General features: G+C 40.5%; 1 protein-coding gene across 4 annotated transcripts; it reads left to right on the top strand.

Moving 5' to 3' along the window:
* Window positions 1-836: 836 nt before the first annotated feature.
* Window positions 837-25,998, top strand: fam126a (family with sequence similarity 126 member A). 4 transcript variants are annotated; one of them, XM_031729259.2, is made up of 12 exons: window positions 837-1,005; window positions 1,285-1,343; window positions 14,415-14,496; window positions 15,137-15,238; window positions 15,619-15,798; window positions 16,630-16,710; window positions 16,789-16,904; window positions 17,585-17,680; window positions 18,380-18,496; window positions 18,873-18,960; window positions 20,967-21,129; window positions 23,870-25,998. In XM_031729259.2, the coding sequence occupies exons 3-12, from the start codon at window positions 14,446-14,448 to the stop codon at window positions 24,385-24,387; spliced, it is 1,512 nt and encodes a 503-aa protein (XP_031585119.1). In that variant the 5' UTR covers window positions 837-1,005; window positions 1,285-1,343; window positions 14,415-14,445; the 3' UTR covers window positions 24,388-25,998. The 4 variants fall into 4 exon arrangements, with proteins under 4 accessions (XP_031585119.1, XP_031585121.1, XP_031585120.1 ...); XM_031729261.2 differs by lacking the exon at window positions 1,285-1,343 and adding an exon at window positions 22,224-22,564 and having other exon boundaries at window positions 23,870-24,003; XM_031729260.2 differs by lacking the exon at window positions 1,285-1,343 and adding an exon at window positions 22,221-22,564 and having other exon boundaries at window positions 23,870-24,003.
* Window positions 25,999-26,813: the final 815 nt, after the last annotated feature.

Raw genomic sequence — 26,813 nt, 5'->3', positions numbered from 1 at the left:
AACTCTGATTGGACTCTGCTTTAACAGATTGCGAACTTCATGTTAAGCCTGGTATGTTGCCCAGACATGACAGAACTGACATGATATGACATGAAAGTTGATTGGAACAGCAGCTGAAAACTAAACTGGAGGTTTGTCATGATTGTGCGTGGGATGTTTTACTGTTTCAATATACAGACTTCTATTAACTGATTAAAAACCGCAGCTTTCCCACTGTTATTAACCTAAAAGCCCACCAACACATGGTCATATGCCATGTTGATAATTAATTTCCAAAAATCCATTGTTCTAGAGGCCATTGTCACATGTTCATTTATTATTTACCAGAGAGGGACAGTTTTGGAGCAGTGTTTCTGCCTTTGGCTTTGGATTAATTAGGTGTAAAGTGTGATGTAAAAGAGAAGCAACACCAACACTTCCTTTTTTATGAAAATACTTGGCAAATAAAAAGAACGAGGATTAAATAGAGGAAAATATTGAATATAGACCGTGGACCCAATTTTAGTGAAATATAATGGTTAAAAATGGTAACTGGTTATTTTTATAGTTTACTCATTAACATTCATATATTTAATAAATAATCGACATCGATAATTAATATCCTGCTGACTGTATGTTTTCTTATAGAGCAATCATTCTTCATTAATAGCAGATTTGATAAATCACTTGGCTGTCAGAGAGCGGTGACTGACTGTGACAACCTACAGTGATCGTGGAAATTATTAACTTGCGGTCCTCGTGTCTAATTTGATTGGATGGTTTAGTTGGGCGTGCGGCAATTGGATTATAGACTTCTTTCTTATTGGCTGAGAAGCCTGACATTCAGTGTAGAGCGCGTCCTCTTCTCTAAAAGGTAGTCTGAGTGGAGAAAGTAATGAAGATGGAAGGAGGTGATGTTGTTGAATTATTGAGGAGATTTATGGAGTAGCGAAGTGATAGCCGTTTACTCGTCCTAGCGGAACGACGGAGGACGGTGATAGCAGGAAGCTGACAGATAGTATGCCAGTAAGTAAACAGCAACTTCCTCAGTTTGCCTAGAGTCGTCCCTTAGCTGAGCCAGCTAACTAGCTAATCTGTAAGCAACCGTAGTGACAGCTCGAAGTCATTCAGCAAGGCGATATAGAGAGAGTGTGACGGCTCCGGATTAATTTACAGTCTCTGGCTGATACGGGCTAAAAAATGCTCTGAAGTGAACGGCGGGAGAAAGCTAATGTATTTTTCCCATTGAGCTAACAGTGCACTGGGACAGAAATTCTCGTGTTTTTTTTTGTTTTTTTTAAACAGAAGGTGTATAACCAGTGGTGAGGGTGTGAGACTAGCTGGTTAGCAGCGCCCAGGAACAGGTAGGATCCTGCTTAAATCAACTAAATAATATAATATGACACAGCAGGCGGGGGGCTTTCCAACTTATCATAGAAACGACATATTCTTTGCTACCATTTTGCTCTTGTCCCATCAGTCGTGGAGGCAGACTTTGTACCTGTCTTTATCCTGTTTGGTAACAGCTGTGTGTGCAGGTGTGTGCACTTGTTAAGATTACTCAGGTGATTTATGTTCGTGACAGGGGAAGAGAAACCACCACAGACGGACATGTTGGATAATGCGTTGTTAGGATTTTTCTAATAGCTGTCATGTGATGCAGCTTTTCTCCACACCACTCATCCTGTTCTGGGGTTTCCTGTATAGGGGGGCTGGTGTGAAGCCACAGAGCCTTGCGAGTACGTGCTCTCAGAAGTTTAAAGCTGCTTGTTTTACTTCTCTGTGACCTTCGCAAAAAAGGCTAATGCTGTTGTGGCAGTTTTTTGTTTTAGCGTTTAATTCATTGTTGTCCTTTGCTCTCCATATATATTTGTGTGTGTGTGTGTGTGTGTGTGTGTGTGTGTGTGTGTTTACCTTTGACCTTAGGCGGAGACTGTGCCTAGGGGTTTGTTGGTTGGGTGCTCTGTCAGTGTAATGTCATTTGGGTGGGTCTGTCTGTGTGTGTGTGTGCAGGCACAAGTTTAGGCTTGTTAATGTGTGGCATCCGTGGCTGCAAGTGTCTTAGGGCCCTTAATGCTTTTTGACAATGAAGCACAGCAGGTCATGGAGCAGAAAGATCGTGCAGGCTCTGCTGTCATCTGGCATCATGGATGGTCGTCCGTGCCAGAGGGTTCATGAAACTTCCTGGCAATTTGAGCGGTGAAAACTGTTGCAGTCTCTTCCATTTTTCATTTGTTTCTGTATCTTTTGCACACACAGGCATAGCATGGGTTAAGCTGTATTTTGTACTTATAAATGCCATTACATGTAGCACTTTAATGCCACAAGAAACCTTGAAAATCAAGCTAATTGTATGCAGGAGGCTACAAGTGAGTTGCCTAACTGTAACAGGATAAGCTGAAACAAAGCATGTGGTGGGGAAAGAAAAGGAAGTGTTAAAAATGGAAGGAAAAACAAAACCCTTATTTTAATCACTTGCTGCGGGAGGATGGAGAATTGGAGGGGCAAGATGAGGGATACATCACTAGCTTAGAGGCAAGAGAGGAGAGCGTAGGCTGCTATAAGAGGATTCCTCGCTGTTGGGTCTCTCTCTCTGTCTCCCTCAGCGGTGAAAACCACACACAAACCACAGACTCTGTTGTCATTTCTACTTAGCTACAGGCAGTCCTCAGCTATATGTTTGCACGGATGAAAGAAAATGGAAGCAGAAAAACAGACCCCCGCCTATCCCGTTTCCCCCAAAGCTACACGAAACCTCCTATTGAAGAAGACCTTAGGGGGAGAGCAAGGTGGGAGGCAGTGATGCAACAGAATTAAGGTTTTCCAAATAAAGAAGATGCCAACAGACAGTGTAAAAAAAGAAGTGATATTAACTGAAGAGAGATGTCAAAATAAAATGTTAAAGTCTTCTGAATAGTGTAAATTGCTCTTAGCAGGAGGTGAGGTCAAACTGTGAGCTCTGGGCGTGATGGAGGCTTTTTTCTGTCTTCCCCTTTTTTGACCACAGTTGCACAACCCTGCCTTTAACTTTGCTTTTACAAACCACAGTGTTGATTATACTAGTTCCTTAATAACTTCTGTTTCTGTTCAGGTTAACAATGTTGTTTTTAGTTCCTCTTTTTGATACTAGTTGCTTAGTATAACAGTTAAAGTGTATCTGAAGTCAGGTGTGGGTAATTTGCTACTGTAGGTTTTATTTTACTTTATTACATTCATTTTTATAGTTGTCTTTCATTCCTTTAGTTTTTATTCCTTGGTGTAGCAGTGTAAGTAGGATTCTTATTGTTTTGCTAAGCAGCAGTTTCTGTAACTAAACCCTGTACCACAGGAAAAAGCAGCTGGGGCAGCTCAGTCACTCTTAAAACCACCCGCTTCGTCATTCTCTTTTCTTCTCCCTTCCATTTAAACGTCCACTCCCACTGGCCTAAACAACTTCCTCCAAAAAAAAAGGAGGTTCTGATTCCAAAGTATGTGTGTAATGGGAAATGATGTAATCAACAGGCAGATATGTATACATGTGTGTGGGTGTTACCCTAATTCATTCTCACTTGGACATGCTTCACCTCTCTCTCTCTCTCTCTCTCTGCTCCAGCTCTTCCAGACTGTCTGTGTGTGTGTGTGTGTGGGGGGGGGGGGTTCTTTTTCTTTTAAATTTAGCTTTTGTATGAAACCATGGGAAGGAAATGCTGGGCTATTGTATGTCTGCCTCAGGTGTTGTGCATCGACGCTGTAAGGTCATCAAGCTCGCAGCAAGGATTAGAAATGTAAACTCAAAGCCTTTGTTTTGAAAGAAGTCCTTGGAAGGAGGAGTCACAAATAAGCTCATTTAGACTGGCAGCCCAGTGTGTGTGTGTGTGTGTGTTTGTGTGCATAAGAGAGTTCAAGACAGTAGTGTAGGTGTAAAAATCACAGGGAATGAGCTGTCAACTTCTGCTAGCTCACAGGAACAGGTTTTGTCAAACCAGACTTTGAATAAACACACTTGCACAGGCACACTTGTACAATCCATGACACATCCTCTGCTGCTTTCTGCCATGTAGCTGGCTCTGTCAGCTTTTTGCAAAACTCTATGGTTAAACTACTTAACATGTAGGATATTCCTTGAGCTCGTCTAGATCACAGGGATGTAGCTGTGTATGTATGTGTGACAGTATCATTCCTTATCTCATGTGTTTCTCAGAGGCTGAGAGGTTGCCAGGGGCAGCAAACATCGAAACCCGATGAAATCTCTGCTTTTATAACCCCCACCAAGGAAGTTTGGCAGTTAGCATGACTGAGTAAAATCTAGCAGTCTGTTTCTTGTGAAGCTTAGTGAGAAGATTTTCACTGGGTATATTATTTTTAGTCAATCAGTTTGCAAATAATCCATTGCTGTGCCCCCACATTTTCATGTGAGAAAGTATTGTAATGTTGTAATGAGCATTGTTGTCACAGAGTAATATTTTAAATTACTAATGTTAGGCCAGAGGTGTCTGCTCTCTGAATGTGCTTCTAGTGGACCCCGGTGTCGACTTGTCTTGAGTTATCCACCCCTTGGGTTTTCTTTCATATCCAATCACAGATATCACTATCCCGCTTTTCATTTAGCCATTGATTTCTGCTCTATTTATCTTCCTGGACTGCCCATCTGCAACTCTTCTCCCTTTATCTCACATCTACTTCTTTAGCACATCATTGATTTGTTGCTGTTGCTTGTCAAGCCTGCTCTGCTGCCTTATCCTTGACGCTGGTTTATTCATGTGTTTACTGGTCAGCGTGATTGAGTTGCACAGAGAAAACTCATCAGCTGCTGCATCATTTTGTGCAAGGGTGCTCCCTCCAGTTTGTATTGATTTCTGTCTTGATTAGGGAGCCTGTAATGACACAGAGACCACTAACAAGTTAGCCAGACCGAGATGGAAGGTAAACACCTGCTTAATGACATAATTACGCTCAATAGTGTTCTCCCAAGACGATTACATTTCTATTTTCCTCCACCAGATGACTGAGTCTGCCTGCAGTTTGTCAATAGAGGCTAGAAGTCTTTGAAACAGGTTATTATGTCCTGTATGCATCTCTTTCTCTTGTGGTTTTAACGTAGTTTCAAATTGAGTTATCATTATATCTCTGTGTGTGTGTGTGGCATTGTATTATATGTTGCTGTGCAATATTATATCGATAAAGGGACACCAACTATCAGTATTTTATAAAATAAATTAAATTACTCTAAGAATGCCCATCTCATGCCAACCAACCTGAGATAACATTAGCTGAGCAAAGTTGCATTAAGTCAGCTCAGCAGGAAAAGCCAACACACTTAACTTGACAAAGGTAAACACCTGCTTAATGACATAATTACGCTCAATAGTGTTCTCCCAAGACGATTACATTTCTATTTTCCTCCACCAGATGACTGAGTCTGCCTGCAGTTTGTCAATAGAGGCTAGAAGTCTTTGAAACAGGTTATTATGTCCTGTATGCATCTCTTTCTCTTGTGGTTTTAACGTAGTTTCAAATTGAGTTATCATTATATCTCTGTGTGTGTGTGTGTGTGTGTGTGTGTGTGTGTGTGTGTGTGTGTGTGTGTGTGTGTGTGTGTGTGTGTGTGTGTGTGTGTGTGTGTGTGTGTGTGTGTGTGTGTGTGTGTGTGTGTGTGTGTGTGTGTGTGTGTGTGTGTGTGTGTGTGTGTGTGTGTGTGTGTGTGGCATTGTATTATATGTTGCTGTGCAATATTATATCGATAAAGGGACACCAACTATCAGTATTTTATAAAATAAATTAAATTACTCTAAGAATGCCCATCTCATGCCAACCAACCTGAGATAACATTAGCTGAGCAAAGTTGCATTAAGTCAGCTCAGCAGGAAAAGCCAACACACTTAACTTGACAAAGCTACCTCCTAATTCAGAGCAAGGTAGTAGCTCAGTAACATGAGCAAATAATAAGATGGCGACGTCCTTGCATCTACAAAAACAAAATCTTGTCTTTGTTTTTGTTTTTCCCTATATTCTCCGACCTGTTGCAATTTGTGTTTAGTAAACGGTTACCCAGAGCTTATGAGTGTTTCACATCCACCACCACTTTTGATCGCAAGTAGGGTAGGGCAATATGGCCAAAAATATTTATCATGACATGTATATTTGAAAATTTGTGATAACAATATAACTGACGATATAACTGATGCAAGACAAAATACTTTACAACTCCACAACTTTATTAGTGCAAAAAAACCCCATCAATTTATTTTTTACTTAAACAAGGAGCTGTTTTTTAATGTGCATTAAAGCTATATAAAAAATGTAACGGTGCAAATGCAAATTCCTTGCTGACAGTTTAACCAAAAGGCATTTCCAGTGGAAATTGGGCTGACCTATCCTGAGCATAACCATGTATAATATCCACAAAAGAGGTGCTTTGCAACATGAAACTCCACAGTGCCAAATAAATAAGTCAAATACGTATTTTTCGGACCATAAGGTGCACTGGATTATAAGGCGCATTAAGCAAAATAAAGCAGTCAGATAAGTCTAACTTTACTCAACTCATTCTTTTTGCTTCCTCCACTTCTGTACCATTGACTCATTAATGCTGAATTCTCTCACAGTTGCTCTGTTCCCATGTTCTACTGCGTGACTGATAGCCTTGAGTTTAAAATCCACTTCATACGCATGTCTCTTAACAGGTGCCATTTTGGAGTCCTTATACACATACAATACAGTTATATTATGTTGAAGCACAGTACGTATTACTCCGCGAGGCTCCTGACTACGGTAGCTGTAATGCTCCGATAATCCATCAAGCGGTGCAACTTCGTAGCTCACTAAAGTTGTACTAAAACATTTTTTGACTGATTTCTGAGCACTGTGTACCACATAAAATTGGTTTAAGGTCAGTAAGCAAACCAGAATTCATACTTAAGGATTATAAGGTGCACTGTCAATTTTAAAATTAAAGGCTTTTAAGAGTGCCTTATAGTCCGAAAAATACGGTAATAACGATGGTCCGCTTGCATGTTCTACAAAAAAATGTGCTTTGGTGGCTATCTGACAAACAAAAACCAAACCAGTTCCACATATCTGAAGTTGCACGTTTTTACAAACCAATTCATTCACTGATCCGCTTTTTCCCTTCTCATTCTCCGTAGCCGCTATGCTTTTTCCAGCATGTGCGTACGAAAACAAAGGCACTGCGCATGCACATTTTACCCATATCCTATCGCGATATTTCATTTTCTTATCATTGTAGCTTGGCTGATAGGAGGCAACCTTTCTGCAAACAGTTGCAGTCTGACTTGGATCAACTACAATCACTCTTGGAGAGATTGTTTAAGGTTTGAAAATAATTGCTGTCTAATGTATGAATGCAGATGGATATCTAACATGTTGTCATTAGTCTAAATGAGTCTTTGTCAATGAGCACAACTCGGAGGGACTTGACGCAACAGGCTGCCAGTAGGTTGCATTCTGATTGTATTCCTATAGAACAGTAAGGTTGTTGAGCACAAATGTAATCGTTAAATATCAATGTCTGCCTGTGCAGACAGCAACATATGTCTGATTTCTGATGATTTATCATAATTAATTGTTACATTATCAGAAAAATTGCATGTAATTGCCAACTTGACCCCACTTATTTGCATGATGATATCAGATTGATTTAGTGAAATGTTGGTATTCCTGACAATCTCATTTGGCACCAAACAACAGACAAACCAAATAATAAGTACGATAACTTTATCTTACTGGATAAAATGAATATTGACAAAGTTGAACTTAAAGAACATAATTTGCAGTTGAAGAAAGGTGATTTCAAACAAAAAAAACATATGCTTGTATTACTTTTTTTAAAGTCATAAGATATTGGCACTACTATTTTAAAAAAACAATGTCTTTTAGGTTCTAATATTGTACAGATGTCTATGAAAAAACTACCCTACTCCTCCCTATGACTTTAATAAACATTTCCATGATGAGTCAGTGGTCTCAATTGCTAGTTTCACATCTTATTGAATACAGTATCATAATTATTTTGTAAATTGGGATTACTAACTACAGGAGCAGGCATATTTTATGACTGATAGGGCAGTACTGTAGATTTCTGGATCACTGTTATAAAATGGCAAGAAATAATAAGACAGAGCTTTCAGTCATCTATTGACTGAAAGCAAAATCCCTGTGAAGCCTCCAGCTAGGTTCGTCTTTTGTATACAGTCTGTGACATGAACATGACCCATGTTCATGTTTGTGCATGAAGATGAGAGAAGCACAGGGAGCAAGAGGGTGTTTTTAAAAAAAAACAAAAAAAAAAAAACAAAAGGCAGACAAAGGGCGCTTGAAAAGGTCTTTCATATACACTTAATGAAATAACTGAATTAAAAGCCTGTCACGTCTTCGTCACACTGGTTAAATGACACAGACACAACAGAAAAATGGTGATCAACAAGGCTGATATCAGCTGATGCCAATGTTCACCAGGCGCGTCCATGAATCCTTGGTATGCTGATTCTATCTTGAACTACATCAGTCATAAAGTTGAAAAGATTAACAATGAATGACTGACGTGTTGTTTGACTGAAAAAAAAATCTACCTGGTTATCGATTTGTACATGTTATTCATTCATATATTTTTTTCCAGCCTCCGGTTTTGTAACAGTTTCTGTCACATGTTTCTGCGAAGGCTACTTGTAAGTTGAGCCGGCTACTTCCTTATTTGGCTCTTTGGAAATTATAAATGACCTCTGTTCTCCATTTCTAACTGGTTGTTAGACATATTTATTGATTTGGTTTCAATGACAAGAATAATCTGCATATTAAGGGTGGTCTGACTTCTTCCTCTTAGTATTACTTAATTGCGTGCATCCTTCAATGTTGAGCTGATTTGACTCTTGACCCTTTTCCATTGTCTCTACATGCTTATTCATTCTGTGTATCTGGTTACTGGCCATGCATCTAACTTTGTCACTGCAGTTTCTTCCTGCTCCTGGGATTGAAGGCAAATATATCACATAGGTAGGCGGCAAGGCTGGCAGCTGGTGATTGTAGCTTTCACGTGTCTTTTTCTGGAGCCATATGATGCAGATGACATGCCCCAGACGCCAGTGTGGACACAGTAGTTGGGTTAAAAGTGATTCTGTAGGAGGAGGAAGAAGTCCTCTGACAAGTCTGACTCATCCTCAGTCTAATCACAGTCTTTATTTTGTTACTCAAGTTAGTCTGCCATTAAGCAGCATATGCTGGCTGTCCTCGTTGTCCTCATCAGTGTTAAAGAGCAGAACAACAGGCTACCACAAAGGACTAATATCTGTAAATGGAGGCTATTCTGCGTTATAATCCTTCCACATTTTATGAGTCACTGGCTCCCCTCCCCCCTCGTCATTCCTGTCATTGGTGGAGTCCATAAATAGACACCTGGCTGCCATGAAGGGACCAAGCACTGAAGTAATACAAAAAGAAGCATTTGAATGCATGAAAAAGGCATCGGGAGGCAGAGAGGATGAGGAAGGAGAAATGATGTGTGGGAGGATAAATGGATGGGTAAAAGAGGGACAGGGAAAGGAAGGCACAAAAATCAAATAACTATTTTTTTTTTTTTTTTTTTTTTTTTTTAATTACCATTTTATGCTATGTGTGCTTCTTGGCAGATTTTCTGATTAATATCTGTCCAATAATCTACAGAATGTGGGTTTTGTATTTATTTTAAAGAGTATTTTCTTTAACAGAATATGTTGCGTAATGTTACCTTTCAAAGCCAGCCTTCTACCTGAGGTGAAAGTAAAGACCTTTTTAATAACCACGTGTGTATCTTTTCATCTAAGAAGTGAAACATTGTAGTGTTAAATTGAAAATATGCCATCTTCCCTGCACGAAATTTTAGCACATTTTTCTGTGTGACGGGTATGAGCATAAAAGGACTCTTTCCTTCCCCGTTTTTCTTTTTCCTCAGCCTCTTTCACCAGACATACCAAACATGGAATTTGAGTCTGTATTCAACAGTCAATTTAGTCTTGTACTTGCAGTCTCAGAGGGCGCACACGATGCAGGCACCATTCACTGAAAACACAGCATCCATCAGAGGCACAGAGGTGGTATCTGGCCTGCCATGGTCTTACAGTGATAGTCACACTGTAGATTTGGTTAAGGGGTCGTCAACATGTTCATATGTGTTGCTCCAGTGATACAAAAAATTTGACATTTAAGAGGTAAATATTTAAAAGTTTGATTTATGCAGATGCCTCTAAAGAGGATGGTGTTAGGCAGACTCTCACTATTGGTTCATTAGGAAACTGCTGCAGGGATTTCCAGCACATTTAATGGTCATTGTTAAAATTGAGTTTTTCCTTCCCACTGCCACCAAGTGCTTGCTCATTGGGGCTATCTCATTTTTGGGGTTTCCTCTATTATTGGAGGGTCTTGAAGCAACTGACTGTTGAATTGAAGTCCATGACTTTTCACTTACAAAGCCCTACAGATAAATCAGCAAATATTATGTATTTGTTGATAATAGGGCATCAGCATTTAGAACAGCCAATAAATGAAAATTCAAAGTAAAGAAGACAAATGTAATTAACAATGTTTTGAGTGCTTATGTTGTATAGTTTGTCCACCAAAGGGCACTCGGTGACTTAATTGTTTGCCAGCACACGTTTGGAACGCCACAAAGCTGCTGATCTGAACAGAGTTGGGCAGAGGCTAGACAAATTTGTGACAACAAAATAAGTTTATTTTTCGAGCTTCATTCTCATGTTATTTTCACACACTCTTAAATAGCAGCACATAACAAATGTTTTTGTCATTCATGTGTAAAGAGGAAGAAATATCTGCTGATAGGGCTGGGCTATATCATACCGTTCACGGTAATACCGGTGTAATTTTGGGCAACGATAGGAAAATGAAATATCGTGATAGAATATGGGTAAAACGCGCATGCGCAGTGCCTATGTTTACATGCGCACATGGCGGCGACGCAGAATGAGAAGAGCGAAAGCGGATCGTTAAATGAAACGGATGAACCCAACTTCAGTGGTGTGGAACTGGTTTAGCTTTCGTCTGTCAGATACACAACAAAGCACTATTTTTGGTAAAGCATGCTAGCGGGCTGTCGTTATTACCGTGTTGTTTGGAAAATACGGCACACTTAAAATCAATCCTTTGATTTTTTTTTTGAAAATCGACAGTGTCCCTTATAATCCCGTGTGCCTTATGTATGAATTCTGGTTGTGTTTACTGACCTCGAAACGATTTTATGTGGTACACGGCGCTCGAAAATCTGTCAAATGTTTTAGTACAACTTTGCTAAGCTACGAACCCACACCGCTTGATGGATTGTCGGAGCATTACGGCTATCGTAGGCAGGCGCCTCGCAGAGTGATATGTACTGTGCTTCAACATAATATTACCGTATTGTGTGTGTGTATAACCTCTTTTTAAGTTTTGTGGATATTATACATGGTTATGCTGAGGATATGTCGGCCAGTTTCCACTGGAAATGCCTTTTGGTTAAACTGTCAGCAAAGAATTTGCACTGTTACATTTTTATATAACTTTAATGCACATAAAAAAAACAGCTGCTTGTTTAAGTGAAAATACATTGATGGGGTTTTTTGCACTAATAAAGTTGTGGAGTTGTAAAGTATTTTGTCTAGTGTCAATTATATCGTCAGTTATATCGTTATCGCAAATTTTCAAATGTATATCGTGATAAATATTTTTGGTCATATCGCCCTGCTCTATCTGCTGATTTATCAATTTTTAATTGGCAGGTATTGATTTTGGTCTTCTATTAGTCAGGGTCTAATTACATAGACTGCGCAGGATGAATCTGGGTTTAGTGTGTGTGAACAACGATGCCAGTGAGAAGTATCTACATTCTTTCTAGTGGCCAAAGTAACAAAAAGCAGTCTTAATGTGTAAGTCTTCCTTGTAAACCTGATGGGTTAATGGGCTCAGTTGCTAGTTGCAGGTCTCATTTAATACAAGGTGGTTATTTAAAAAAAAAAAAAAAAAAGAAAGAAAGATATCATTTGTAGTAAAGCTAACAATTTATCAGTTCCTACTGTATAAGCATGCACTTTCCTCAGCTTCTCAGTCAGAGCCATCCCTTGGTTGTAATATACAGTTTGAATACACCACGATGCTAATTCGAAAACTGGTCAGCTTAACAAGTCACAACAAGACTTTACTAACAAATGGGTGACATCATGAAGACAACACCCAGCTTTGATATAAAGGCTATGTTCCCATAGCTGTTAGCATGGCTGCAGTCTTGTTGATGTAAAAGCAAAGTTGTTTCATTTGTAAAATGTCTTTGTGGTAGGACTTGACTTAAGCAGCCAAAGAAGTGCAGGAGACAGATGCTGTCCAGTGTAGCAAGTGATTTATTCACCATTTTGTGACTAACCAATATCTACAAAAATAAATAAAAAATTCAACTCCAAATAAACATAACTGAACTTAAATCAACAGAAATTAAGGTCAAAATGCACACAGCTACACTGACCTGGTCCTTCCTCCCTGAACACCGGCGTTCATCTGCTTAAATAGTCCATTCATCCCTGGACTATTTCATTAGGGTAGGTGAGACAAACATTTCAATACTCAAACCTATACTGCTACCTGTTACTAGCAATAAAGTCTCTACAGTGTATAGTCGATACATAATCAATTTTTGTATAAACACAGTCTAAAATCAACTTAATTAAATTACAAAGATTCTCCCCCTTCTTCACCTGGTCTCTTCCTGTGACCTCAGATTAACCAGGAAGCTATAAATACAGGAAGTAAAACTATATTTCCTCCTTTTGTTCCTGGAACACAGGTAGGTAAGGTGAGTTTAAACAAGACAAATTAACAGGTGAAATAAATAACATGTTAACTTAACAAACTTGTCAGAATTGATTTGAACCAAGATGCTATATTATATAATCTGTAAAAGTGCAAAACATAAACAAACCCGGGATAGTAGATGTTTGCCTATTGCAGACTGCATATGAAATATGGTTAAATCAAAACAAGAATGTTAACTAAGAATGTGGACAAATGGTTTTCTCACCCACTTTGTGACAGTCTTGTTTAAGCAAGATGATTAATTTACTTATAGTTTTAGGCTCAAGTCTTCTGATTCCCAAAGTGGTGATGGAGTTTAGTGACTTTATTTACATAAAAAGTGAATTAAAACTGGTAATAGGATGTAGTTAGTTTGTGACAGTTCTCATTACTCTGACCTAAATGTACTTCTCTTGTATTGAAGCTTGTGTCTTTTGCATATGATTAGGTAGAGTGAAGATTTAAGATTGGATGGGCCCCATGGGATTTCCTGGTTTTTAAGTGGGCTGCAGTACTCCTGATTTTGGGGGTGGCTGTACTAAACTATTAATAGAACAACACAATCGGACTCGCATGTACCTACGGAAGCATTAACATCTAGCATTCATAATTAAATAAAGGTGTTACTCCATAGAGACAATCAACTTATTGTAAAGATATATACAAATATACTGACATAGATAGGATCCTATACCCTTTTTTTTTTTTTTTTTTTTTTTTTAAATTAAACTTAAGTAAAATTTGTGTAATTGAGTGAACAAATACTACTGCGTTTTTAATTACACCCAAACTGCAATAGATGTAGAATTGTGGTTAAACTTTCTTTTTAATTTTTCTACAAGTGCAAGTGACTACAGGGCATATAGGATGAAAAGGCAACAGATAGGAGTGTGCAGTAGGAGCCATCTGATACGGTTTCTCAACAAAGCAAGAATTAAAATGACACCGAAGGAGGCAATAAGTGAAGAAAGAAAAGATGCCATTGGAGTTTCAATAGAAAAGAAGCCACATGCGTGCCGTACAGGGTGCGCAGAGAGTGTGAATACTGTGATGGACTGCAACAGATATCAAAAATAACAAACAGGAATGGAGGAAGCAGAGATTTCATTGCTTCGTGAAAATGTCAGCTGAAGTAGGAGAGGAGCCTCTCTGTCTGTCTGTTTATGGACATATAAACTGTAGCGCCTGTTCAGCAAGCATCTGCATTCAGCCGTGCCATATTTCTTATTCTCGTCAGTGCTTGAAAAGAGAAGCCAGCCAGGTTTCTCTGTGTGCGTGATTTATGATTTTTATTTATTTATTTTTTTCGATTTGTAAGCCTAAGTTGAGAAGGCAGCGCCTGCAGAGGTGTGCGTCTGGAGAGGAGTGAGGGGGAAGGAGAGACTTACTCTTTGGAGCATTGATGTGTAACAGAATTTTTCTTTTTTTTTTTTCTCTGAAAGTTACCAAAAATAAAAAAGAAGGCTGATAAATGTAGTGGAGCTTTGTTCAAGTGTGGACTGTTAGTATGTGTTCTGTATATTTGCTGTCATACATGTTAACATTTATTATGCAGTGTTGTTGTTTTTTTGTTTGTTTGTTCTTTTTAATCAGGGTTTCTTTCTTTTTTCCTTTTATTTTATTTTATATTTTAGGTAGAGGCGACTCCACTGCAGATGAAGGAACATGTTGGCTATGGACCAAGGAGTGGTGGAGGAATGGCTGTCAGAATTTAAGGTAAAGCTTTATTTTCTGTGTGAAAGTGTTTGTTTGGGCAGGGAAAAAAAAATACTAAAAAAGCCATTTACCTATGATCTGTATGCAGTACATTCTCTGCTTCTTATTATTGACAGGATTTATTTCACACATAAACAAACACACTCTCTGAAGTGCTTCGCTATCAGAAAAATGCACGCTCCTACTCAAATATGAGCATTTGCTGTTAGTTGACCGGTACTAGAGCTGCGGCTTAGTGACGAATATTAATGAAGGAGCAGATGAGATTTTTTTTTTTTCTCCTGTGTGAATGTGTGAGGACCAATCTGTTGTCATGTGTCTGTAAAGTTGACCTCCTAATATAGCCAGCTCAGTGTGACAGACAGTGATTGTGGTTAAAGAAGCTGTCAGGGTCTCTGCAGGATTTCACTGCTATTAAAACGTCATTTCAGAAGCAGCAAAACCAGACTATCAGTCTGCTTTGCTGCTAAATGGCAGATTTTATTTTAAAAAAGCAATAATTTTTTTTTTTTTTTTTGCAAATCAGTGTAAATAATATGAATTTGTGTTTGTCTTTTCAGTGGTTACTTTTCAAACTGAAATGCTGTAAGACCTAAATGTGTAGCATGTTTAACTTGAGCTGGTTCCATATGTGTTTCAGACCCTTCCGGACAGTGCCGTCTCCCCCTATGCTGCCTCACTAAAAGACAAAGGTGCCTTGGTCCCTGCACTCTACAAGGTCATCAGAGAGAACTACAGTGACGTATGTAGATATAAATCTTTTATTAACTTGAAAATTAGATTGTAAAAGTCTGACCACCCAACCTTTAACCAGTACTTAGTATTTAGTCATGCGTTCAGTCCGACCATTTACCTGCTTTGTTTTTGTTATTGTTATATTTTTACTCAGGCTTGATAATCTTGTGTTTATGGATGTGTCGGACTTGCAAACACACTGCGTCCCTCAAGCAGTGCTGTTTATACCCTGATCTTACCGTTGAACCGTAGATGCTAATTGCAAAATTTGTTGCAACTGAGTTGGCAGTTCTTGTCTCATGATTTTTACTTTATTTTTTATTTTGAATGTTGTGGCCTAACTGTATGCCATGTGCTTTTTCTCTTTTGGATATGTGTCCCCTGCAGTTACTAGAGCCAGTGTGTCACCAGTTGTTTGAGTTTTACCGGAGCGGTGAGCCACAGCTGCAGCGTTTCACGCTACAGTTCCTGCCAGAGCTCCTGTGGAGCCTCCTGTCCGTCAGCGCAGCCAGAGACCCCCACACCTCCGGCTGCATCGAGGCCCTGCTGCTAGGCATTTACAACCTGGTGAGGGAGAGGGTGAAGCACTTGTTGCAGTTGTTTTTTAGTTGCAGAGATCGGTTTTATTTATTTTTTACTAGAGGCGAGCTGCTCTGGTTGACAGCATTAAAATGTATCTAGTGTTTTAAGTGCACAGTAAGGAAAAACACTAGACAAGTCCTTGATCCTTACCAAGTGGAAATTATCATGCAATTTGCCAACGCAGAGGACTTAACTGCTCAACTATTTCAGGGATCTGCGTCATGAGTTTTGAAAGATTACTTTCTGCCCTTTCTGCCTTGTTAGACAGCCGTGACAGGAAATACGGGGGAGGAGTGGTGAAAACAGTGACTTTGCACATATAGAGTACTGATGGTCAACACCTTGCAAATGCCTTTTTTTTTTTTTTCATTTGCAGATAGATGGGAGCATTAGAAGTGATTAAAGTTTGTTGTTGTGTTTTCATCCTTTTCAGCTCCAAGTGATCTATCAGCAAAGTCCACTGTCTCCTCACTTCCTCTCTGAATACCAGAATAGGTCAGCTGTCACTCAGCGTACTGGCTGGTTCCCATTAATCTGTTTGACATTAACATGCACACAGAGGGACGCCAAAACCCCGGGGTTTGTGCCTGTGTGACCACGCACGCATACATATGAGTGCACACCAACAAAGTGTCAGTAGGGAAATGAGACCCTCAGGTTTATACACAGCCACCCACACATAGCGGATGACTGTGCTCGAAGAGATCAGCACACGCTCTTTAGAGGTTTGAGGGCAGACGCAGATGAAAAAAGGGCTTTTTTATTTTTGCTTTCGCCCACGTAAGTTTTCCCTCTTCCTGTCTTTCTCTTTCACAGGAAATAGTTGATAAAGATGGACAGAGTAAGGTGTTATCTTTTACCGTCCCTTCCCTCTCCAAACCCTCAGTTTACCATGAGGTGAGTGTGTCCTCCATTCAAAGTTATTCCAGGGTTGTTTCTGCAGAAATGTAGTTACATAAACTTCTCCACCTCTAGCCTTCAACTATTGGCTCCATGGCCCTTACCGAAGGAGCTCTAGCTAACCATGGGCTGAGCAGAGTGGTGTACAGCGGGCCTCACCTCCAGAGAGAAACCTTCACGGCACAGAACAGGTAAGACACTCATGTTGGTTTTAAAATGTGCTTTACCTGTAGCAGGATGCCAATCTGTTTGTTTTCAAAGTGGCAGCAAATACCAGCTAATTAACAAAATAAGAATGCACATAAAGGAAGATGGAAAATCTGATCAAAAAAGGTACTTTTACTTATTCATTTGTGAATGCATGCTTTCTGTTATAGCCTAAAAAGGACATATTACCTTTAATAACAAACTGGCTAAAACAGATTCATGATGACTTGTGTACCGATGGGGAGTTAAGCTGCTGCCATGGTTTTTTATTTTAGGGTAGCTTCAGCTGTGGCCTGTGGCAGTTGTCTCTGCCTTGTTACATTTAAACTTGTTTTATTGCCATTAGGGTTTCTTAAATTATTCTAACTGAGATGAAAGACTGGCGGCCATGTTGGCCTGAGCTGAACGTCCTCTGCCTTAAACTAACTCACAATTAAAAATGGTAACAAATCGCTTGTTTTCCAGTTGGAGAATTCTTATTGGACAAAAAAGTGGTGCATTTAAAGATCCCACAGAAATATTTTGAATGTTTTGGTTCTTGCTATCCTAATGGTACTTCTTGCTTTAGTAACCCTCCTGTTCTGTACAGATGGAATTTCAGGTTTTAAGATTTTGGTGTGTCTTACATAACGTGCCATTTCAAGGGTTTGTTTGTGTTATTGAGATTTGAGGTGCTGACCTTCCTCCTGCTTTGCTACAACGCCGCTCTCAGCTACATGTCCTCCACCTCCCTGCAGTCCCTCTGCCAGCTCAGCTCCAGGTAAAATATATACACATAAACACACACACACACCCACGAGCATTAGCATTTGTAGCATTTGTGGATCACTTAACTTGAGGGCTAGACGCAGACACACACAAACTGCTTTCGTACTTTATAGCTTGTGTTGCTGAAGTTCTAGGTAATGTTTTATGGAGGCAACTTACAAACACACACCCCCACACATGCATGCGTGCACACACAACCACACGCGCGTGCACACACACATACACACACGTTTGCAAGTTGCTGCTTATCTGATCCTCTTATAGACTTTGCTGCCAGAGAGAGCCAAGATATCGCTATTTGGCAAAGAGCTGCAGTGTACACACATCCCAGCTCAGCAATCTGAGCATTGGTCTGCTCAGCACTGAGCTAAAGAGAAGTCATCGGCCTCGATTTCTCCCTGACTGTTTGCCGTTTTAGCAGCGCTGTACAATGCATAAAGCTTCTAATATACAGGTGTTTCCTCATGCTAGTTGACTCCTCTGAAGCTTGTTAGATGCATGGTGTGTGGGGGTGTGGGTGTGGTTTAACTTAGAGTCTTGCTTGGTGAGTTTCACATCAGCTCAGCTCGCCACACAGTTAAGTAAATGGCTTTAATGGTGCTGCAGCTAACTGGCCCACTGGAGTGGTTTCTCTGCTTCCGTTCTTACTCATCCAAGCCTCTCTAATGTGTTTTTATTGGTTATCAACCAGGGTGTGTATTTGTGGTTACCCACGGCAACAGATGCGGCGGTACAAAGGCATTAACACGCGGCTCACAGTCACATCAGAGTTCCTGGTTCAGCTCATCACAGGGATCCACTACGCCTTGTGAGTACAAACACGCCAGCACACAGTGAAAGTTCTCATGGCGTCACAATGTCAAAGTTTAAGTTGCATTGTTAAAAAGATTCCACAGAGATTGGGTACAGGAAGCTCCTGATGCTCGTTAAGATAATTAGTGCGGACAGTTTATGTTCCAAGTTTACATTTTGTAATTACGTTTTCACATCACTTATAATCTTTTCTGTTGTCTCAGCTAATTTCTATAAATTGTACTTGTTTCAGCATGTCAGATTAAAATAAAATGATGATAATAATAATAATCCCTTAATCTGTGTTTTAGACTAACATACTGTGTGTGTGTGTGTGTGTGTGTGTGTGTGTGTGTGTGTGTGTGTGTGTGCACATTTCTGCCTCTGTGTAGGTGTAATGGTGAAGTTGACCTGGGATCCAAAGCACTGGATGACGTTCTGTACCGAGCCCAGCTAGAGTTGTTCCCTGAAGCCCTGTTGGTGGGTGCAATGATATTTTTCTGCCACTATCACACCTCTAAGTGTGTGTGTGTCTGTGTCTTTAAGTGTATAAGAGAGGGGAGAGCATGTGATGGTTGTGCACATGCTGGCCTCTGGTTTTGTTTCATGCACGGCACAGTATACCGCATTGTCTTGGTTTGTGTGTGTGCCAGAGAGTGCAAGCAGAGTGTAATCCCACGAGATTATTTACATGCTTTCCACTCTGCTCCGTTAAGCTATAATCCTTGCGGCCCAGAGAGTAGAGGATTGAGCCCGCACTTACAGTATTACTACACAGTTCAAGGTGTGCTCCTTCACAACAATCAAAACTCATATTAGTAACAGTGGTGATGGTTTATTTTATTTTTTTTCCTGTGTATAGGAGTTGCACATGTGATACTGTTGAAAGTTTAAAATGTCAATTTTGTGTTGTCGGTTTCTGTGTTGCAAGTGGAATACACCAGGTGGCTGCTAGCTTAGCGTGACGTGGTGGCGTGTCCCTCATGAGACCAGTGTGCCGAAGCCTCACAGACAAAAGACATGTTGTGTTGTGATTATGAGTCTTTCTGCCTCATGTTACGTGCTCAGCTGTTAGGAGATTATTAGTGCAAGTACCCCGTGAGAATTTCTAGTAGGAACAAAGATTATTGTATAAAGACTTGTGAAATCCATTTCAGTGTGAAACACAAGGCTTTGTTTTCCTTCTTTTTGTTTTACTTCTTCTGTTACTTAATTCCTGCATGTCCACCATGTGCAAGTGAAATTATTGATGAGATGTTGTTGGATTAGTCACTTGACAGAACATCAGCGTGTACTTCATGTCCATCCTGTGCTTGGTTGATGGGGTCATTTTGCTAATGTAGTTGAAACAGGGATGCTCTGACATAGTGTCTGAATATCATATGTTGGCTGATATTGGTCATCAGGAGCAGAGCTTCTCCTGTTTCACATCAGGTTTTTGTTGGCTAAGTGAAATACTTAAAACTGATCATTTTTTGTTGTTGTTATTATCATTATTATTATTATTATTTTAAGTAGAATGCATTAGTATCAACATCAGCTATCAGCCCAGTTGAAGGCTCGGTGTCTGTACATCCTAAGTTGTGCTTGCTAGAATGAAAATAGAACTTTCTGTGATTGTTGGAGCGGTAAAATAACATACACCTATAATATCAACAGCTTTGTAACTTTGCTTAAAAACTCTAAATTTGGCAGTGCACAGTAAATCCTTGACACTTGGTCTTGCATAAAAACATAATTATAGTAAACACTTTTTTAAAATGGTAAAAATTCTGTTTACATTATTTTTGTAAATAATGTAAACAGAAGAGTTTTATGCCACCTGAGCCTGAATGCAACATGAGACTGCTGTATTCTTCCATCAGTCTCAGTTCACTTCATACTAAGATTAGTGTGTGTGTGAAGACGTTGGGGCTTAAACATTTTTTTTTATTTAAAAAAAAAAAAAAAAGATTTCTGAATACAGCTGGTGTGAAGTGTAACAGGTGTCTGACCAATGGTTAACCATGAACTGGGACATAAAATTACCGTTGCCTTCATAAACCATAACTCTCTTTAAACCCAGAAATTTTAAACATTACCTAAAAATAAAACTTGAACTTTGAAACCTAAAAGAGCAAACATAGACAACAGGCTGTAGTTTGTCTATGAACTTTATTACATTGTTAGATGATTGTGGTAATATAACGACTTCTGCTGTGTAGCTAGGGAAGCTTTCTGGCAGAATTGCAATCAATTGAACTATAATAAAATTTAAATTGAAAACTATAATAAAATTATTGGTTTTGGAGTTATTTTTCCATCTTGATGGGTGCATAATTTCAGTGTGGCCTTCATCTGTGTGCTGGCTTCTTGAACTATGCACTCAGTCATCAAAACTTTGAGAACCCCCATGATCTAAGGCTCAATGTCTTTCTCCTAAAATGTGTTACAGAGTAATAGACTGAACTGTGAAGCAGTAAATGTGTGATTCTTGTTATCTCCAGGTGGGTAACGCCATTAAGTCATCACTGCACAGTGCAGCACTGAAAAGCAACAATAAGGAGGGTGCGCGGAGTATTCAGGTGGAGATCACACCTACCTCCTCGAGGATCTCCCGCAACGCTGTTACCTCCCTCTCGATCAGGGGACACCGCTGGAAGAGACATGGTGAGACGCATACACAGGCCTGACGCAAACTTACCAAACAAGAGTTCCTACGCGCATCTCTCATGTTTTTAAAAAAGAAAAAAAGGTAAAACTGTTCCAAGGAATGAATTTAACACCAAAGGAGAGAGCAAGAAGTTTAGATCTCATCATTGTTCATTCCCCTTTTTCACTGTGTGACAGTCGACGTGTTGTTGTCATCCCTCATGGAGCCCCTCAAGATCATAGATTGCCCATCCTCAGCTTTCTAACTAGTGCCATCCCTCTCCATCTTAGAATCTGCTCATTGAAAACCACCAGTTCCTGTCTGATTTCTGAGAATACTCTTGAGATGCTGGCAGTACAGGGACAGAACAGCCTGCCAGGCAGACAGATTCAGCATGCCACATAAATCAGATCAGACAGAGTGCAGGTAGTGTGTTTTTAAAGTAGGATACGCTGTAGAAAATGTGTGTGTGCTCGTCTTTTGTGCAGTTTCAGCCTTGTGCCAAAGACTTTTATTAATATTATAATGACCACAGAACAAATGAATCAGACTTCCATTACCCTCTAGAGTAAATGATGGCAGCCTCTTTGTGGTGCAGAATTAGGAGAGAGCTGCTCTCTTTTCCCAGTGTAGCTACGTCTGGGTAAATTACAGCCTTGAGCTAGTTTAATAAGTAGGTTTCACATTGAGCCTAACGCCTGCTTTTCCTGTCACGGATCCTGCTTTTTGAGTTTATGTATAAAGCTTTTGTTATGAGCAGATGATGGAGGTAAACAGCATTAAGTATTAATTTATGTGTGAGGATGCACGGTGATCTATGAACAGTATTATTTCATTTAAGTGCTGTGTTCGTATTCACTCCCATTTAGCATGTACGTTGACCATGTGTTATGTTCTGATCACTATGATTTGTTTTTTATTTTTATTTTTCTGCCATTACATTGATTACCTGTTTGTCTCTGTGTGTTTTTTCTGTTGTGTCTGTGATTTTTGGCAACCTTTTTTTTGTTTTTCATGTACCTCTGCATGAAATGTGCATGTGCGTGCGTGCGTGTGTGTCTATGTTTGTGTATTGTTTCACTACCCCGTCCATGCACCCACCCACCAGCAGAGAACCAGGAGGTGAGTGTAGACGGTGAAGCTGCGGTGGGGGGCGTGGCCATCCCAGAGATCAATGTAACAGGCGTGAGCGGCGATCGAATGCCCAACGGGGACTCCCTGCGGCCACGCCCCGATGGCCGTTCCCCGACAGACAGCGACATGATGGGTGCCACCTCTGAGGTCAGCATGGACCCCCGAGGTCATGACTCCAGCATACGTCTGGAGGTCAGGAGGCAGAAGTCTGTGAGGCGAATGGTGGAGAATGAGGGTTCTGGGTCAGCCTCCACAGGGAGGAACCAGTACTAAGGTCCTGCCCCTCCTTCCCCTTGCCCCACTCATGGGGTAACCTAGGTAACCAATTGTGGGGGTGTGGTCTAAAAAAGCTGCATGATCTCTCTTTTTTTTTATTCTTTCCCCCTCCTTTGTACCTTTTTGCATTGGGTTCTACCCTCCTCTCACTGCGCTGCTCCTCTCATCTGTCTATCCAGCATCATTCATTCATTTTTACTCTCTCCTTTGTGGCTAAAGCTTCTTCACAAAGATCTCCTGCTGGAATTTCTAAAGAGCAAATTAATTATTTAAGATGCCACTGAATAACAGATCAATAACCTAATAAAAAATGCATAAAAGTCAAAGGAATGACATGTGCTTATGATGAGCGAGTTGATGACATTAAAAGCAGAGCATTAATCAGAGAGGGAAATTGTAACTGTGTTAAAATGAGACTTTCCTGATCAGTGAAGGTCACCCCCCAAAGCCTATACTCACTGATAAGTCATGATGACCTTGAATAAAAAGACCTAGATATCTTTGTTAGCATATCGAGGAAACTCCTGTGTTTTCGCCGCAGTTATCAGAGACCTTCTTGGTCTGTTTGCCTCGACACATTACCCCAGGTTGCACCTGGTCACAGATTACTTCCTTCTGACTGGTAGGTAGGAACTGAGGAACGATACGTTGGTCTTGAGTTATGTGCTTTCGCCATATTTAAATTTAGAATCAAATAAGTGCAGATTTGTTTTGAAGAGGTTAAATCTGAGCACGAAAGACTGTAAGTGTAACAAGACCTGCCTGTCTGTCTGTTTTTCAGCTGTTTACTGGTGTTCTGTTACAGTGGTAGCATCAAATTAGAAATGTGTGTTTGTGAATGTGCAGGTGGTTGGAAGCTCACACAGTTGTGGATGCATGAATTCAAGAAAGCAGGAAAAGTGTTCTTGTGTATTTAGAGTTAGTGATGAGAGAAAAAATATTTAGGGTGTGCCTTGGTTTGCTTCCCTTACTTTCCCTTCATGGTCTTTCATAGGCTTTTGCTCTTAGATGCTGTCCTTTCCTGCTTTTGGGATCAAACATGCACTCCTCTGCCACTAAATTACTGACCGTTGTCTCACAGAGCTGCTGGGTCTCTTAACTTGTGTACTGTACCCGGACTTACTGTTTCTGGTCAGGTGGTGAAAGATTGCAGTGTGAGGTCGCCACCTGCTGGACAGTGATGGACCTCCTCTGTCATCCAGCAGCATGATATTGTGCAAAATTCAAACACAAGCCTCTAAAGGATTGATTGGATTAGACTGGATGACAGATGAGATTCTTTACTTTTGACACGTGTGCTGTTTTCTCATGTTTCTCTTGTTTCATCTCCCCCTGTCTATCTCATAGACGCAGTGGATCTGGGTTCCCCGGATGAGCTGATGGATATTTCGGAGGTGGATGAAGGGGTTTGGCCAGGTGGCGCGGGGCCTGACATGACCCCACCCACCATCACTATCAGCAACAGCGTCACAACGTTGAACCTGGGGGCCAAAGCCATGAAGAAGTGTCGGCTTGGCGGGCGAACCAGCAAGGACAAGGACAAGGAGGCGGGCCCTCTAATGCCGGGCCGGGCCGCCAGCGAGACCACAGAGCTGTCTGTCAAGCGGCTAACGCTCACTTCCAGCCAATCGGTGCCCAAGGCGGGAGCCCTCACCAGCCTGACACGCACTGCCAGCGCCGTTTTCTCACGCTCCTTTGAGCACGTGGCCAGTGGCAACGCCCCTCCCTCAAGCAACCACACCACCTCCGAAGCCGGCCGCTACTCCTGCAGCCTGCAGGAGGAAGGCTTGGCGTACTTGAGTCCAGCGCCAAACCACACACAGCGCTCCCCCAGCATTAGCGTTCATCTCGGCTCTGACCTTTGAACTCAAGTGTGACTCTTGACTCATCTCTGATCCTGTGACCCCATACCTGTGACCTGGAACTCCAAGCCATGCTAACTGCAGTTGACTGCAAAAGAAACACTCCAGCTGTTTCCCCCTTGTCACTCCATTTTTTTTATTTTACCCCCCCCTCCCGGTGTCTTTAACTCTCTGTGCTGTGAAATGCCGAGCGCAGTCAGAGGCGTCGAGGACGCCGCTTCCATCTTAGTCTGACTTTTAGCAGTGCGCTCATGACCTGGACATAACTGTGGTCCTAAACGAGCACGCTTAAAATTCAAAATCACTAAGAAACTGTGTGGAAAAGTACTTCAAAAGTAATCTAATCTGTATTTGTTGCCCTCTGCATGGCTTTTCCATACATCCATCCTTACCGCCCAGGTTTGTTAAAGGGCACATGTTGAGTGCGCCAGCATGTTTGTGAGTGAGTGTGTGTGCGTGGACTTTATCTGTACGTTCAACTGTTTTTAGATAAAAAGGCTGCTGATTGATGAAGTGAAATAGTTGATTCTCCTAGTTGGAACACTGTTTCTACTACTTTTATAAAAAATAATAATGATGGTGATATAAATGGATCCCTTCCCATAGCAATACAAAACTGTTCTATTCAGTGTTTTTTATATTTTTTGGTGTTTACTGAATCTTCCTTCTGTTGGCACTTAAAAGAAGTTGTGCCTGTGCTTTATTCTTCCTAAAGAGAAACAAAAAAGCTACAACTAAAACATTAATAATCAACCAGTATGATAAGAATCTGGTCTTTATGTTTACAATCACACAGTATTCTCATTAAAGATGGAGAAGCAATATTACCCCTGCCCCACCAACCCCCCCACCCCCCTCGCTCCTTCCTGAATTGCTGTGTATTTGATGGCAAAAATTTAAAATGAAGACAAAGAGGATTTGGGTTTTTAATGGATGATGGCTGTGTGTGCGTGCATGTGCGTGTGTGATTTAAATATTAAATTTTGCACATGGAAGAACAAATGAGTTGTGTTTTTCAGCGCTGGTATTTTCTTATTCATGAGCAAGTTTTGACTCTCAAACATCGTCTTTCCCTGTAAGAGAAAAATGCTTTGTTGCTCTTTTTTTAAAGGTTCCAAAGTGATTAAAGAATTTGGCACTTCACAGTAAAGTTCCGCTGACTCGACCTTAACTGTGGAAGATCGTCTGGGGCAACAGGGCATCTTTCCCGTCCTGTGATCCACTCACCATTCCAGCTGTTTGTAGTGCTATAGTGACGTGTTTCCTGTGTCTCTTCTTGTCGTTCATCACGGCACAAGACATGGTGATATTCTCTTGTACCAGCAAATGAATAAAAACTCCAACCATCAGCTAATTTTGATGTCTTAAATCAAGCGTTCATGCTGCTCGACCCTCAAGCAAACTTGTAGTCTGTTGTCTGTGTACTAGAGCTGTGTGTCTGTAGCGTGGTGGGACAATAATCATGTTTTTCTGTGTGTGGTTTAACAGAATGTGAACGGGTAAGCTGTTGTTGTACATCATACTGTTGTACTCAAGACCGGTTATATTGGCCTTTCTACGTCTGAAAATAACTCACTGCTACAACTTCTGGGAATAAAGTGTTTCTATATTTCACTTTTCTGCTCTTGTGTTTGTTTTTTCTGCTCATCACTAAACATCACACTAATAAAGTCACCTGAAACCCTTTCAAGTTTTTATATAATGCATGCACGTACAGGGCTGTGACAAGTCTGGAGTCACCGCTCATTTCTTATTTATAAAGTGATCTTGAGCAGTAGCTCTCTAGCCATGCAGGGAGAAGGCATGCTGAGGTACACAAGAACTGGACTGAAAATCAGTAGACACTGATAACCCCAAACACACTGCCAGTACAGTGAAAACATACCTGAATAGAAAAACACACAACAGAATGCTGTCAGCGATGGATTACTAAAGCCGCGTGGGATCATTTTGACAGTGAGCAGAACAAAAGGCAGCCAACATCCAGAGAAGAGCTTTGAATGTTCTTCAAGAATCCTTAAGACTACTTAAAGAAAGGACAAGTAAGTTTGCCTCAGAGTGTCTAGGCTCTGTTGAAGAATAAAGGATAAAGGTCCTAGTACAAAATATTGACTTTCAAGCTCTGTGTTTGCCTTAATTACTGTATTTCAATGTATGTTTGGGATTTTGTGCATCTGTCAATAAATAACTGCACCCATTTCCCATTTTTTCTAGCAAAACTGCTCCCCAGTACAGTATATAAGTTTAAACCATGTGTGTGATGTGATTTGCTTTCTGTTGAACTTGTGTTCAACTTATGGTTGTCTACATTCACAGTGGAGAAGCATGTTGCTCCAAACTATTGACTCTGGGAGGGCCTAATGTTAGTTAAACGGTCTTATCGACTTAGTGGAGATGTATAGACTGTGGTTTTAATTTTGGAATAAAGT

This window comes from Oreochromis aureus, linkage group 22 (genome assembly GCF_013358895.1).
Source record: "Oreochromis aureus strain Israel breed Guangdong linkage group 22, ZZ_aureus, whole genome shotgun sequence".
NCBI classification, from domain to species: domain Eukaryota; kingdom Metazoa; phylum Chordata; class Actinopteri; order Cichliformes; family Cichlidae; genus Oreochromis; species Oreochromis aureus.
The sequence above is the reverse complement of the archived record's forward strand: the minus strand, read 5'-3'. Positions and strand labels throughout refer to the sequence as shown.

Coding starts and splice junctions, on each gene's coding strand:
- fam126a (XM_031729258.2), top strand. CDS start 14,446: ATGTTGGCTATGGACCAAGGAGTGGTGGAGGAATGGCTGTCAGAATTT. Junction 18,497..18,872: donor ACAGGGATCCACTACGCCTT/GTGAGTACAAAC, acceptor GCCTCTGTGTAG/GTGTAATGGTGAAGTTGACC. Junction 18,961..20,966: donor TGTTCCCTGAAGCCCTGTTG/GTGGGTGCAATG, acceptor TGTTATCTCCAG/GTGGGTAACGCCATTAAGTC.